Raw genomic sequence first — 15,000 nt, 5'->3', positions numbered from 1 at the left:
TTTACCCACAATTTCCCTGGTACCTTTCATGCCCTCCCCTGCTATCGGGACCAAGAAGATGCTGGGTTCTGTGGCATAATTACTACATATTTGTACTAGAGGGTGAAAGGAATTCATTGATAACAAAATTGTTGCGATGAGTTATGTGAAGTAATTGTGAAAATTTATCTTTTTTTTTTATTTGTGAAAAAATTAAAATGAGAGGCCTAACCCTGTATATTCTGTATTTTGCAAATTACAATAACAAAGAAAATTTCATTGAAATGTTTGGTAAGTATAATATTAAGCAAATGTCATATTGTATTATTTTTTACACATTTCCCACAAGAATTAGTGAAATCAATAAATTTACATAGAAGCCATAGCTAAAAAACTAAGAAGCTTATTAGATCATATATTTTTGTTGCTATCCCCTACTAACACAAAATGCAACTGTTGTGACTAGTAACATCTGATAATATATAATTTTCTATTCTGCCAATATATATTTTTAGTCTCATTTTGGGTCCTTTCTTTTCTGTGCAGGGTCCTGTTCACCATAAAAGCAAATGTTTAATTTTCTGAACATGTGAGGGTGGTAGTCACTCACCCTAGGAAAAAGATCTAAAGCATATAATACTAGAAATATAATTAATTTTTAAGATATAAACTACTAATGATTATTTTGCATTGATATCATCACTGTCTTTTCATATCTTTTTACCTTGTGGTTATAATGAATGACAAATGGACAAAATATTTTGATTAGTTATTTGTGATTGTGGTGTTGGTGCAGCAGATAAATATCATGCAGTCAATTACAAAATCTTTCATACTGCTGACATATGAAATAAATATATAAAATCCTCATTTCTCACTTCAGAATTAGATCAAAATGGTGAGGACTCGAGCTGATGCTGGACCAACCAAGGTGTCTGCAGCCAAAGCACCAAGAAAGGTGTTGAGTGCCCCCAGTGGAGGAGCAGGCAGTTCTTTCTCATCACCTGGAAGAGTGAGCGGCAAAGAGAAGTAAGCTTTGGCTTCCTCCTTTTTTATTGTTTTGCTTTACTTTTCTTTCTAATTTATAATCCATTAACACCATATGCTGTTTATTGTAGTTGTTTGTTTATGGCTCTAGAAGTGCATAGTCACCAGTGATTCCAATGCATGCTCCTGGTGCCATGTCAGAAATGAACTAAATGTACTAGAGCTTATAGTATACAGTCCCACACTATTTAAGGTAATAACTTTAAAATTCCAAAGTTCCATTAATTACTAATTACCTCTCTGGCTGTTACCCAATTTGCAGATACTCTGGAGGCAACAGTTACAACCCGCAGCCCACACCAGAATGGCAGAAGGGAATTGGGAGCTTTTTCAAATGTATTCCCAAACCCCAGGAAGGAGAAGGCAGCAGCAGCAGTTCCTCAGACAAAAAGGAAACCAAGCCAGAAGTTGAGACAGGGGAAGGTTCATCAAATTTAAGCAAGAATGGAATGATATCAGATGAGGATGATGAATAAGTTCAAAAGGAAATGTTCATGTTAATTTCACGTAGCTGCTATGCTGTGTGCAATAAATTACTTGAACATTTATCATGAATAAATATGCAAATGTTTTTAGTTTTTAAGGAAGATATTAATGAGACTGATAATTGTCCTTAGAAAAGGCAAAGTTAGTCTATATGATAGTAACATGAGCATAATCTCAGTTGTTGATAAAAATATAGAATCAGTGTCATTTTGTAAAACAGGTTATTTTTATAAGAGTCATGTATTTTGTTTTAAGGTTGTAAAGTTTTATAAATAAAAATTTATACTTTAAACTGTCTTTTAGTAACCATAAAGATTTTGAAACAATTTTGTAGTTAGTGCATTTTTACCAATCTTCTTACCTCTACTTTCAGGAAGTGTATTCCAGAATTTGAAAGTTGCATATACTTAGATTGGCAGCCTTTTTGAAGCAAAAAGTATATATTTAATCAATTTGTGCTGACAAAAAATAGAGCTGTATGATGTCTAATTTTATGTGACCACTTCCTGGTGGGATAACACTTGAGGAGCCCAGCTATGAGCTGAATAATAGCCCAGGCAGTGTAGCACACACCAATGTTTTAATGCCATCATTTACATGATGCATAATGCAGCTTAAAATATTGTAATCAAAGACATGTCAGTTCATGGTACTAGACAAAAAAAAGTATAATAAGCATGATACCATATTTTATTTTTACAGTAGTGAAAAATTTTTAGTTGGTAAAACTTTTTTCCGAGATGCTGCAGAATTTCTAAGTTTAATTACATAATTTAAGATCTGTATTAAAAAAAAATTGTTTAAGCCTCAAAACTCATAACTTAAGAGGAATGCAATTACTCAACAGTTTCATTGAGAACCTCAATGCCAAGAATGCACCCACCAGCCACAACTTTATCTATACTTATCCAACACCATACAATGGCATTAAATGACATTAACATTCACAATTATTCTTAAACATAACTGACTATGCAAGGAAAACCAGTTTCTTAACCCATTACCTTGTCTTAAAAATTGGCAGTTTCCCCCATTTGCACCCAGCTGGATAAGTATTTCAGGCACAACATTAGGTATGAAATAACAAGTAGCTGTATTTTACAAGCAAAAGTTTTTAAAAGTGAAGTGAAGGTTTCCCTTCACTTCAGGTGCCTGTTTATAATAGAGACATTAAACAAATGATATTGCTACTGAAGACCTAATGGTGGAGAGTATGCCCTGATATGGTGCTTTCTATGACTGTCCACCTCGGCCATTGTTGGATTTCATACCATTAGTGATCAAAAGGTCAAAAGGTAGATTAATTTGTGTGTGTTTTGCTTGTTTATTTTGGGCTTGTCTGCAAATAATTATTTGTATATCTTTTATACTGTCTGAATGGTGGGCACAAAAATACAATTTTTTTTTTTTTTTTTTTTTTTTTAATAAAAGTATATACAGTGTTATTCAACAATATCACAGTGCTATATGAAACTCGGAAAATGCAAAATCTGATTTAAGCCACAAACTTTTTTCTGGTTCTCTGAAATTAAAAGGTCTTGTTAGTTAATTATAACTTTTTGCATTTTCTCAGAAAAAGATTTAATAACTTTCTCATATGCTTCCCAGCCAGTGAACCAGAGATAAGTGTCTTACTTAGAAAGCATTGCAGTGTGTTATACAGGTGTGTGTTTCATAGGAGAAATGTAGCAAAATGCCACTGTTCATGAGTTATCCTCCATTATAAAGTAACAGAGTTAGTGAAAAATAAGTGCAGTTGCTTTGTTCCTCCCTGAGAATGACTGCATTGTGATGCAGGAGCATCACTGGCAAGGTAAAACTTGATGCTCCACAGGAAGGTGACAATATAAAGACCCTAATTACATAAATGAAGCAAAATAATGACAGGCACAAAAATACGAGAATTTTAGAATACATGATTGGTAATAACACTTAAATTTAAACCGAATCTGAAAACCCATGCCCATATATATGTGTATATATATAAATATAGGAAGAGAGAGAAATAAATAAGTAGATAAATGGATTGATAGATATAGACAGATATATATAGATATATATACAAAACTGTATAAAATCTTATATCAAAATTCTCTATGAAAGAGCAGCAGAAATGCCTTAGCTTAAATACTGATACTCAAACTCATTCATCATTCACATGGTTCCTTATATTATGTTTTTGTTTTTGTTTTTACAAATTATGTTGGTAAAGTTTCTCTGTTTTCATAAGGAAAAAAAGAAAGAAAAGTTATCTAACACCTTTTCCACTATTTCTGTGAACCAATTAAGCTTTCTTTTTTAGGCAAAATACCTTATGATATTGGTCAAATGTGTATGACCTTAGTTTACATAAAAAAGGAAGATGTACCTGAAAAGTCCATATATATATTCACTATTACTGATATGAAGCGATTCAATTTTAAACCCTCTTGCCCCCGTCTCTTGTGTATAATTGGTATAAGTTAAAATAAAGAACAATCTGAGATGACTATTTACCGTAGCAAAGAAAATGTATATAAAATGCCAAGTATACGAAGACCTAGAACACATCTGCGAACTTTCATTTTGTGGGAAGCACTTATCACTACCATTTTAATTTGTCACTCACCTGTGACAAATAAATGATAATTAAATCAATGTAATTATGCAAAAGCTTTTGCAATTACATCTACAATTCTTTGTTATATGATGAAAATGAAGTATGTTCACAATATTACTCTATACATTTCAATATATAGCCATATTCAGTGACATCTTCATCTGACTGACCAGATTTGAATCAAAAGTAGGCTTAATTCATGTCTTTCATCTATTTTTGACATCTCAGTTTTAGAGATACATAGGAAACCAATTTAAATTAAGCCATTCTTTTTTAAATTCCGAAGGACATCAACTACTACTAAGGTGATACACAGTGTACCCAGCTGACTACCATCTTCTACACTTTTCACTGTTAAAGGAGATTCATGGAGGTCTTGTCCTCTTTTCAGCAAATCATGGAGATTCACATATGCATATCTGAAATATACCCAAGAAATAACATGGGAATCAATAAGTGGATAAAAGTAGGAAAATAAGTGACTTTAGTCTGAAAGTGGGGAAATCTAAATGACTATAGTCTTATCAGAAAAAAAACAACAAAAAAACATGAGCCTGTTACAAAGCACATAAACGATGCAATTCATAACTATATCTTAGAAATCCATATCTGGACTAATTTTGTCTGAATACAAAGACTTTGATAAAGACGCTCAATTCTTATGATGAAGTCTGCCTAATATACTATAATTTTCTTTAATATCTATAAAACTGAAAAAGAAGAAGAGAAAAAAAACAATAGTTTTACTCACCCCAAATCTTGGCAGTCATGAGTATCCTGAAGGTGTTCAGGTGGCTCTGAAGTCACAGTAAATTTGATGATACCCCGGTTCTTCATTAAGTCAATCAGAGATTTCAGTCGAGATGGATACATTTTCTCATCAATACTAAATTCTGAGAACAAAATGATGCAGCATTACTTTTTTTGTATGTGCAAACAAAATAAAATCACTATTACTCTTATTATTCTAAGAAAATTATATTCATTTACATTATATGTATGGTATATACCAGATAATAGATTCTAAGGCATGCATTATGAAGTATAAACTGAATTATTACAAACTTAGCGGGGATTGTCATGATTTAACCAAAAAGAAAAAAATCTTTAATGTTTACAAGATGCCTGCAATACTTAACAATTACCTTTTGTTTATTTTGCAAAAGATAGATAATATAAGAATGTCAAATCACACAGTCCAATATACTGGAATACAAGGTTTATTTATTAATTAAATTGACAGCGCTCAATTTTATATATATACATATATATATATATATATATATATATATATATATATATATATATATATATATATATATATATATATATATATATATATATATATATATATATATATATATATATATATATATATATATATATATATATATATATATATATATATATATATATGTATATATATGTATATATATATATATATATATATATATATATATATATATATATATATATATATACATATATATATACATATATAGATACATATATATATATCTTATTATTTATATATATTTATATTTATATATATATATATATATTTATATATATATATATATATATATATATATATATATATATATATATATATATATATATATATATATATATATATATATATATATATATATATATATATATATGTGTATATATATATATTTATATATATATATGTATATATGTATAAATGTATATATGTATATATATATATATACATATACATACATATGTATATATATACATATGTATATACATATATATATATATATATATATATATATATATATATATATATATATATATATATATATATATATATATTTTATATATGAACACTGAATGCTGTTTCAAGAGTAGAATCAATAGTATTTTTCTTTAACAAGTAGTATAGTTTAATAGGATTTTAACAATTTACACCTTTCCATTGAGTCCACACCTGGAAACTGTTGGCATATTCTCATTTGAAACCACTTGTTAATATCTACTTTAAATCTTTTTTTTTACATTACATGTCCTTAAATGTTTTTCTGCAGGCACTATCATTATCAATCTCTGATATTCACAGATATTCCTGACATATACCTGTATTTCTCTTGCATCATGTTTCCTTCTTATGCATATCTTCATAATCTGGCTCTTCCTCATTACAAAAATCAACCCAAAAGCTTCCAATACATAAGAAAACAGAAAAAAAGAGCAAGAAAATATGGGAAATGTATATGGAATAGTAATTACCTTGCCCAAAATTAAAGTTGATCACACATCCTGGAGGAGGCTTAGGGAGGGAGTGAGGAGTCTCGAGCTGGTCTGGCGGAAGGCCAAGGAAACTGTGATAGTCAACAAAGAGGAGTTCAACTGTTGGATCCTGTGATATACTTGAATCGCTGTGAAGAGTCAGACTGCATACTTCAACATAAACTTTTGATTGCTTGGTCTGTAAGAAAAAGTATAGAATAAATATGGATAGTTTCAGTGCTCACATAATTTTCCTCTCTATAAATATATGTATACACAATAAAAAGACATGGTGCATTCATCATTCTGTTCATTAAGATACTAAACTATAATTCCTCATGGAAGTTGCTTCTAAATTTACTGAATAATTAGAAACAGTAAACAAGAGGCAAAACATATAAAAAAGTTTCCATAACCCAACACATTCAGTCCTCTCTTGCAACTATAACAAGTCAATGTATAACCTTCTTAGCTTTAGGAAGCACAGCCACAACTCCTTCAGAATCACTTGTAATATTGGAGTGTGTTGGAGAGGACTGCTCTTCTGTTCCTTGACTACTGGAGCTACTTTTGCTCCTTGACTGCAGCTCCTGTACTCTTCTGTTTGATATTCTCTGTGAATATTTCATTTTGTTAAAAATATGGTAAAGAAATAAGCAAAAATGATTCCAAATAAGAACACATACAGCATATTTTTAAATACGGGATCAGTGCAATTAAATGTTCAATTTACATAGTATTAGGGCAATAGATGTATATCACACATCTATATAATGTGCGATACTCAATATACCGTGTAATTTATAACAAAATATGGGTAATGCCAAAATCTTATAAAATACCTGATATAGGAGATGTAAAGTTCAAATTGAAATATAGTTCTGTTGTAACAAATCAGAGAAATTATTAAAATAAAGCAAAACACACACACATACTATACTATGTTTACATGTGTAAAACATGTATCAATCATATCCTATATTGCTACATATCACATAGATAAAAATAGTTATTCATAAAGTAATTAACAATATATATGGAGAAAAACCAATAATATAAAGCTAAAAAGCTAAAAGTAGTAATAATAGTCAATAAATTTTATCTCAATCTGCTTGATGAGACTGGCTTTCTATAAATTTCATATATCTCCAGATCTCAAGAATAGTGAAGAAGACTCATAATACCTTGTTGGAAGTTGTACCATAAATTTCAGAGCTGGTGTGTTCATCATCTTCATCCTCATCAGGTGGTCCTAAAAATAGAAAAAAATGAGACACTGTAATTCCAAATGATGTGAGCAGTTTTACAAGCAACAATGCTGATTATGAATTAAATCTGTTTTCTATGCAGTTCATGGGACAATTAAGCATTTTTTTTTTCCTTCAATCTAAAAACCATATAAGGTCCAGCCCAGCAGCTCGGATAAAGGACAATGAACACAGCCAAACCAAAGGAAGGTTTGGAAAATACACACCCCTCTGCCTTCCATTCCACAGATGAGACTCTGGATCTTCAGTATCAGACTCTGATGATTCTTCAGATTCTTCAAACATGGTATCACTGTCATTTTCTTCCTGAGATAAACATTCAGGCTTCTGGCCCAGTCCTTGCTGAGGAGTCTGAGAGTAAAATTATTTGTTCATTCTGGTGTGATAATCTGTGTGTGGGGGTATGTATGAAAACAATTACTATGCTTAAAAACATTTAGCCTCAATTTTGCTTACTTGTCAAATGAGTGGCATAGCAGATTTGGGGGAAATCATTAGAAGCTGCAATAACTTTTGATAAGAATATTACAAAATTCATTATTCACTCAAATTTACCATCAAGTAAAGTAAGGACTACTGAGAACTAACCTTTTCCCGGACTTGTACTGGGCTTTTTCTTATAACACCCTTATCAATCTGAGATGAACCTTGTCCACGTCTGATTGCTGTCTTAGGTCGCACAATTTGCTTTTTAACGTGTGCTGTTCCACTTGATTCATTGACCTTTGAAGAGGAGTCTGCATGGGGTGCAACCTGCTCACTTGCTGCATTCTTAGTACCGCCACTGTCATCACTGCTGCTCTTTTGACTAACTTCATGGACATGGACTGGACTCCCAATGTTATAAGTACCTGTTGAACTACAAGACTCTGATCGAGTCCGGAAAGATACTCTGCTTTCCTGCTTGTGGTCTTCTGTATGGTGAGGAGACTGGCCTATTTCTTCCTGAGATTCACTGGAGATATCCGCTTTTGATGAAGTGTCTTGGGTTTTGTGCAAATTACTCATGCGAGATTGTGCTCTTGGTGCAGGAATGGGATGCTTTGTTCTAGTTATTTCTTCTTCATCAGGTTCTTTATGCACACCAGGTTTTTGGTGATGCTTGCCTGAATTTTCTTCTTCCACCTGAAGACTTGCTTTTCTCTTGATTGGATTTTTTGATTGTATGATTTTAGAATCCTGTAATATATTTCATGTACAGGTTAATATAAAAATATAAACAACTAACTCTCTTTAAACCACTTTTCCTTAACCCAAACTCTCTATTAACTGCAAAGCTTCTATCCCAAACAAATATCTATCTATTTATCTATCTATCCATCTACCTATCTATCTATCTATCTATCTATCTATTTATATATATATATACATATTTATATATATATAGTTTTGAGAATTCTATCAAGAAGTGTCTTGTATTGGAATAAGTTTTTTTTCGTAGATTTAAATGAATTTCCAATGTTTTTAAGTAAGATTAGAACAAAAAATAAAAATTAGGTCTATAGAGTAAAATCAAGTGAGAATTGGAGTAAACATGTAATAAGTTCTGGACTGAGACATGAACATATTAACAGCCTGTACACTAGAGGTATTATTTCTCCCTCTTCTCACTAATCCAAAAAGGCAGCAAAATATAATCATGAAGAAGAAACCTAACATAAGAATTTAAGTTTTACTATTCAACTATGTAAGTCTTAGGCCAATGTTGCTGTATTTGCATCATCAAATTCATCTGTAAAAAATGGGAGAAATGACGAAGGCACAAAAGCAGACAAACATCCAAACAACATCAGAGAGAGTGAATCAAATAAACAAAGGTTTCCATGACCAGCTCCACATTCCTTATCAAAAAACATAAGTCAAACAAGGTCTGTATAATCTACCATGTTCTTGAATTATATTGCACTAAGATATATGTCACAAAATTACATATAGGGCTGAGAACAGCCGGTGTCATGAATTAGCTAAGGCTTTTTAATAAGCACCTCTCTAAAAACTATAAAATTAATATTTTGGAAAAAGGGTTACTGCATTCAGGAGACCATGAACCACTACCTGGCTTATTTTGTCAGGAATACCTTAAATAGAAATCTGAGCAATTATGACAACTTGCTTATCTTGAATATTATTGTATAAAAGAACAAATAACACTGCTATATTATATGATCACTGTATATCTGGATATGAGCTCAATAATGCAAAATTTTGCATAAACATGAACTAGAAAAAATAAGAAAAAAAAAATATATATATATATATATATATATATATATATATATATATATATATATATATATATATATATATATATATATATTAGTAAACATACCAATTTTGGAACCTGATCATTCCTTTGGGGAGCACCCACACAAACACCAACACTTCGCAAATACTGAGCAATAGTTTCTTCTGATGGTCGCTGCAACCGGAACCAGTATTTCAGTGTTCCAATCACCTTTGGGAGAAAATATGATATCACATTACTTGTATTCCTTATGAACTGATCTAAAAATTAAATCTATTGTTTTTAGCTTTAATCAACTTCCATATTATATTAATGCCAACAGACCTGCTAAATTCAAAAGATGATGAATATCTCAATTCTATAATACTTCTCAAACATATGAACTTAACCAATTGCAAATAATCTGTATTTCACAGGCCAGTACCAAAACAAATCTTACCTGTCCTGCCTGAATATCTAGCCCTGAAGGCAGATGCTGAGCTTCATCTGCATCATCATGGGCTAATAGCACAGGAACAGTGCCATGCAGTGTGTTTCGAGGGTGATCCAATACTTCACAAAACGTTATTTGGCACTCTCCTACCTTAGCAGGATGACCCGAGTCTAAGAGAATGTACACACTAACTGAGGGAAACAAAAGTAAGACTAGCTGTAATATTTGTGGCTCCACTTTCCTTAAACTGATAGTCAGACAATTAAGTATAGTATTTTTCATTCAAGAAATAAAGTATAACATAATTCAAATTATCAGTTATTTCTCTCAACTTCAGTTTCATGGCATTCCTTACCTGTAACTATCTCATTTTTCAAGGAGTCAAGATTTCTGTAATTCATGTGTATCTTGTAAAGCGAGGAATGATTATATTTTGCAAGTGTGCCAATACCAACATTAGTGTGTTGTAATGGATCCTCAAGAGAAAAGGGGACAGTCCAGGACACAAAAGTCTTTTGATGACTGAAGGCAGGAGTCTCGAACACCATGCATTCAATGTGGAACTCTAATAAATTATCATGTTTTCCAAGCTTCAATGACTGGGAAAGGTCACAACCAACTTCCTCGACCTTCTCTTTAATGTTCTTGTCAGTGAGGGTCAACATCTGCTGTTCTAGCTTCTCAATTCGCTCATCTCTTCTTCTTATTGTGTCTGTCAGCGTCTTGACAGAGACTGAATATTGTTTTTCTTTGTCTTGTGCTTCTTGAGCCATATGGTCCATCTAGAGAAATGAAGGAAAAATGAGTTTTGCTGATACAAATCCAGTTTTAAACAGTAAAAGGCATAATCTACAACATTATATTGCATGAATTTGTATATATAATGCTAAAGAAGTATCACTTCGTAACCCGTAAAACCTTAAAAAAGTGGAACTTCATAAGAAATAATTCTATGAAGAAACAATGTATTACTTTTGTTCATCTTCAAAACTCCTTTTGAGGGAAAAATAACATACTTGTTTATGTAACTTCTTGTATGTATCACCATGCAAAGCAAGAGCATCTGCAGTTTTTTCTAATTCCAGCGTTCTTTCTCGATACAACAACTGCAGCTCACTGTGTGCTTGCTTCAGATCTCCAAATTCCTATAAATGAGAGAAGTCCTTAGTAAAATATTAAATATATAAAGAAATATCACCGTATCTGGAACCTACAATTAACCTACAATGATCTAATTTGACACTAACCTTTGCTGATATTTTATTAGCATTTTCTTCTTTTTCTCTCCTGGAGGCTGCTGAAAGCTCTTCTGGGGTCATGTTCAGCAATCCTGCCTGCAAAATGGATTACATATTATCTTTATCAAATGAGCCATCACTCCCTAAAATATATTAGCTTCAGCTTTTACTAAGCTATCTAAAATGATCTCACTCTTCACCTTGTTCTCACTCTTTACCTTGGAATATATGCTAAGCTTTTGCGACGCCTTTTCCAGCTCTTCCTTCAGCACCAAGTTTTGCGTCTGAAGTTCTTTTAGCTCGACTTCTGCCTTAGCAAGTTCTTCCTTGTCATGGGTCATATGTTCTAAGAGATTCCCTCTTTCACTGAGATCAGTCTGTATCACAAACATATATCTGTAGTTAAAGCAACATTTTAAAGTAAAACAAAATATCAACAAGAAAGTATTGGCAAGAAAAGTAATCAGGATTACTGGAAATTTTCATCAAACCTTATAAAGGATTTTGTTGTAATCCTCACAGATTGTAATTACTGAAATTAAAATATCATAAATTATGCCAACAATGCAAACCTGTAATGCAGCCTCTAGATGTTCAACATGTGATTTCAAAGTCTGTATCTCCGCTGGATAGCCACGCTGCTCTACTGATAAGCTGAGCTTTGACAGTCTGTCATTTTCTTTTTGCAGTTGTTCATTTTCTCGCTAAAATAAAAAAATGATAATGTCATGGCTATTTACCATTCCCAAAAATAGTAATACTCAAAAAGTCTTTAACATTCTAAAGATCATAAATTACGGATTCTCACTTTATACTTTAATAATCATTCATCCTTTCAAACAATTACCTAAACAAAGAAAATACAATCGTATTGCTTCCTTAAAGATAATGAGCTTTTTAGAGGAATAGAGATAAAAGGCCAGAAATAACGATATTCCTACCTTCAATATGTCACACTTCTCATTAGTTTGTTGTAACTGTCCGGTTGTTCTCTGATGTTCTTGTTGTTGTTCTCGCAAATTATTTTCTGCTGCTAAAAGTTTGCTTGTCATTCTCTCTGTTCAGGAGATAAATGACGAGTCAAGGTTACAAGCGTTTAGAATAAAATGAAAGGTAAAGTATATCATACTTGAATAACTTTAGCTATTCAAAGAACTTAGTCACATCAGATGAACTACACTATTTAGCAACATATATACATATATACATACATATATATAAATTCCACTGTGAGTATTATAATATTCATTAAAAATATGTTATCAAGAAAAATAAAATCAGTCCATGCACAATTACGTGCAACCACTCATAAGACATCATGCTTATTTCACTGAAAACACACCTAATTCACTCTGGAGAGACTCAATTCTGGATTTCCCTGCAATAACCTTCTCTTCAGTAATTGAGAGCTGTTCCTCTAGTGCTGTAGTACGTGCAGCCATAGTTCGTGCTTCCCGCTGTGCACGAACCACAGCTACAGAATCCCTCTCTTCCCGCACTCCCCGATCACGTAGCTCATCACGGAGACTCGACAACTCCTCCTCCAAATGCAATATCTTCTGCTGCAGTTCATATTCAGTGTCTTCTGCAGCCTGCATATATACACACAGGTTTAATCTTTACATTTTGGTTATGTACATGTGTCCATTTACTTCAGCTCTATAAAAGCAAGTTTCAGTCATAATCAGGAACTGTATATCTGTGTAAAGAATGTATTTATATGTATATATACATATCAACATGTGTGTGAGTGAGTGAGTGTGTGTGTGTGTGTGTGTGTGTGTGTGTGTGTGTGTGTGTGTGTGTGTGTGTGTGTGTGTGTGTGTGTGTGTGTGTGTGTGTGTGTGTGTGTGTGTGTGTGTGTGTGTGTGTGTGTGCGCGTGTGTGTGTGTGTGTATATTTATATGTTGTCTAGGTTGCCTCAGAGATGATGTACATCACATATTACCCAAACATTATGCAGCATAACAATACTGTCAATAACAAATAGTATGGGAACTCTCTATCAGATCAACCAAACAAATTCTCACCTGTTGTGCCTCACTCAGGTGCTCCTGCAATTCATCACGTTCACTTTCCAGTTCCAAGATTTTCTCCCGCGCTTCTTCTAGTATTGAGCGCACCTTTTCTGGTAACACCTATGCATAAGAAGAGTTACACAGAACTTTAAAAAAGATAATAATCATAACAACAATAAGAAAAAATAAATAAATTCAAAAGCGTTTATAAAATATATATCAACTTTACAATACTGTATAAGAAACAGAATAATAGTCATTAATAAAAGGCAACACTGACTTCATCTGCTTTTTCTTTGGACTGTGGTGAAGGTGCTCTTGAGGTACTTTCTGAGGAGGTGAGCAGTGATGCAGATCCAGGTCGGGAGAGTGGTCTTCTCTGACTCCTTAGAGGACTTGCAGGTGTCCTTGGCTGCTTGAGTCCACTATCCACACGTGGCCCAACATTCCGAAACAGCATAGGCTTATTCTTTTTAGCCACACTTAGCTGAATATTCGCTAGTTTCAGTTTCTTCTGCAATAGCATTTTTGCCATTTTTATGGCAAAAAAGTAATTCATTCTCTGTCTTTTTTGTTAATATATAGTATCAATGTGCCTAACTTGGTAAAATATGACAGTTTTACAATGAACAGAAGAATAATCAAAGCTAAAAACAACACTGAGTGACAGTAAGGATCACTAATCTAAAGCTATTACTATCATGAACAAGACTTCATTATTTAAGGTAATAGATATAATTGTGTGTGATGCCCAGTATAGTAAAATAATCAAATAATTCATAAGATCTTCATATCTAATTTCTTTAAACAGACCTATGCATAAGGATAAAACTGTTTCAAAGCAATTATTAGTCTTATAATCAGTATGGTGATGGTGTATGTTTTTTTTTTCTTCTTCTAAGAATTTTGCCATACTTAAAGAAAGGTTTCATAAAAGGTAACTGTAAATAGTTTGATAATATGATAATGCCTGTATCTGTTATCTTTATCTATCCACTGCTATCAAATTTACTGTCATTTCTAGAAATTGCTATCACGGACAAAAAAAAAAAAAAAAAAAACATCCTGACTTAATGCATACTTCTTCTTTCCCTTTCTTTTCACAACATTATGCCCCGATCATCATATCAACAGTAAAATCAGATATAGTGCCTCAATAGTCTGTTGTTTTCTGTGTATGCTTACTTTGTATAAACAGCAAATTAATGAGTGCCACGAAGATATAAACTCAGGAATTTTTCTGGCATTTTGAAAATAAAGCATAACAAACAATGGCTTAGCTACATGAAATAATCTTCAGATGTATCATGAAGTTATTTGTGGACAAAATAACTGCTTAACCAACCTCAAGTTGTTCATTTTTACTTTGTACTTCACGTAAAGTTTGACGCTGAGTTTCAATAATCTCTTGGTGTTCCAAGTCTTGTGCAT

The 15,000-nt window shown here is 32.2% G+C and overlaps 2 protein-coding genes across 3 annotated transcripts in view; one reads left to right on the top strand and one right to left on the bottom strand.

Annotated features, from left to right (window-relative positions):
* The window catches only part of LOC113805158 (PCNA-associated factor), a 2,670-nt gene extending 872 nt beyond the window's left edge, over positions 1–1,798 (top strand). For both annotated transcript variants that reach the window (XM_027356105.2, XM_027356106.2), the window contains exons 2-3: positions 863–1,008; positions 1,289–1,798. In XM_027356105.2, the coding sequence (XP_027211906.1) occupies positions 875–1,008; positions 1,289–1,502 (348 nt within the window). In that variant the 5' untranslated portion in view covers positions 863–874 and the 3' untranslated portion in view covers positions 1,503–1,798. The remainder of the gene's footprint in view (positions 1–862; positions 1,009–1,288) is intronic.
* Positions 1,799–2,910: 1,112 nt separating this feature from the next.
* Positions 2,911–15,000, bottom strand: part of LOC113805159 (protein fantom) — a 19,419-nt gene continuing 7,329 nt past the window's right edge. Inside the window, exons 4-22 of the mRNA XM_070126374.1 lie at positions 14,915–15,000; positions 13,850–14,083; positions 13,582–13,689; positions 12,894–13,143; positions 12,493–12,608; positions 12,124–12,255; positions 11,770–11,928; positions 11,561–11,647; positions 11,330–11,458; positions 10,669–11,095; positions 10,320–10,504; positions 9,965–10,090; positions 8,224–8,814; positions 7,842–7,986; positions 7,552–7,619; positions 6,832–6,981; positions 6,368–6,566; positions 4,863–5,004; positions 2,911–4,530 (exon numbers count right to left, since the gene is read on the bottom strand). The exon at positions 14,915–15,000 is cut by the window's right edge and continues 71 nt beyond it. Of these exons, the coding sequence (XP_069982475.1) occupies positions 4,365–4,530; positions 4,863–5,004; positions 6,368–6,566; positions 6,832–6,981; positions 7,552–7,619; positions 7,842–7,986; positions 8,224–8,814; positions 9,965–10,090; positions 10,320–10,504; positions 10,669–11,095; positions 11,330–11,458; positions 11,561–11,647; positions 11,770–11,928; positions 12,124–12,255; positions 12,493–12,608; positions 12,894–13,143; positions 13,582–13,689; positions 13,850–14,083; positions 14,915–15,000 (3,500 nt within the window). The 3' untranslated portion in view covers positions 2,911–4,364. The remainder of the gene's footprint in view (positions 4,531–4,862; positions 5,005–6,367; positions 6,567–6,831; positions 6,982–7,551; positions 7,620–7,841; positions 7,987–8,223; positions 8,815–9,964; positions 10,091–10,319; positions 10,505–10,668; positions 11,096–11,329; positions 11,459–11,560; positions 11,648–11,769; positions 11,929–12,123; positions 12,256–12,492; positions 12,609–12,893; positions 13,144–13,581; positions 13,690–13,849; positions 14,084–14,914) is intronic.

This window comes from Penaeus vannamei, chromosome 10 (assembly GCF_042767895.1).
Source record: "Penaeus vannamei isolate JL-2024 chromosome 10, ASM4276789v1, whole genome shotgun sequence".
Taxonomy (NCBI): Eukaryota; Metazoa; Arthropoda; class Malacostraca; order Decapoda; family Penaeidae; genus Penaeus; species Penaeus vannamei.
The sequence above is the reverse complement of the archived record's forward strand: the minus strand, read 5'-3'. Positions and strand labels throughout refer to the sequence as shown.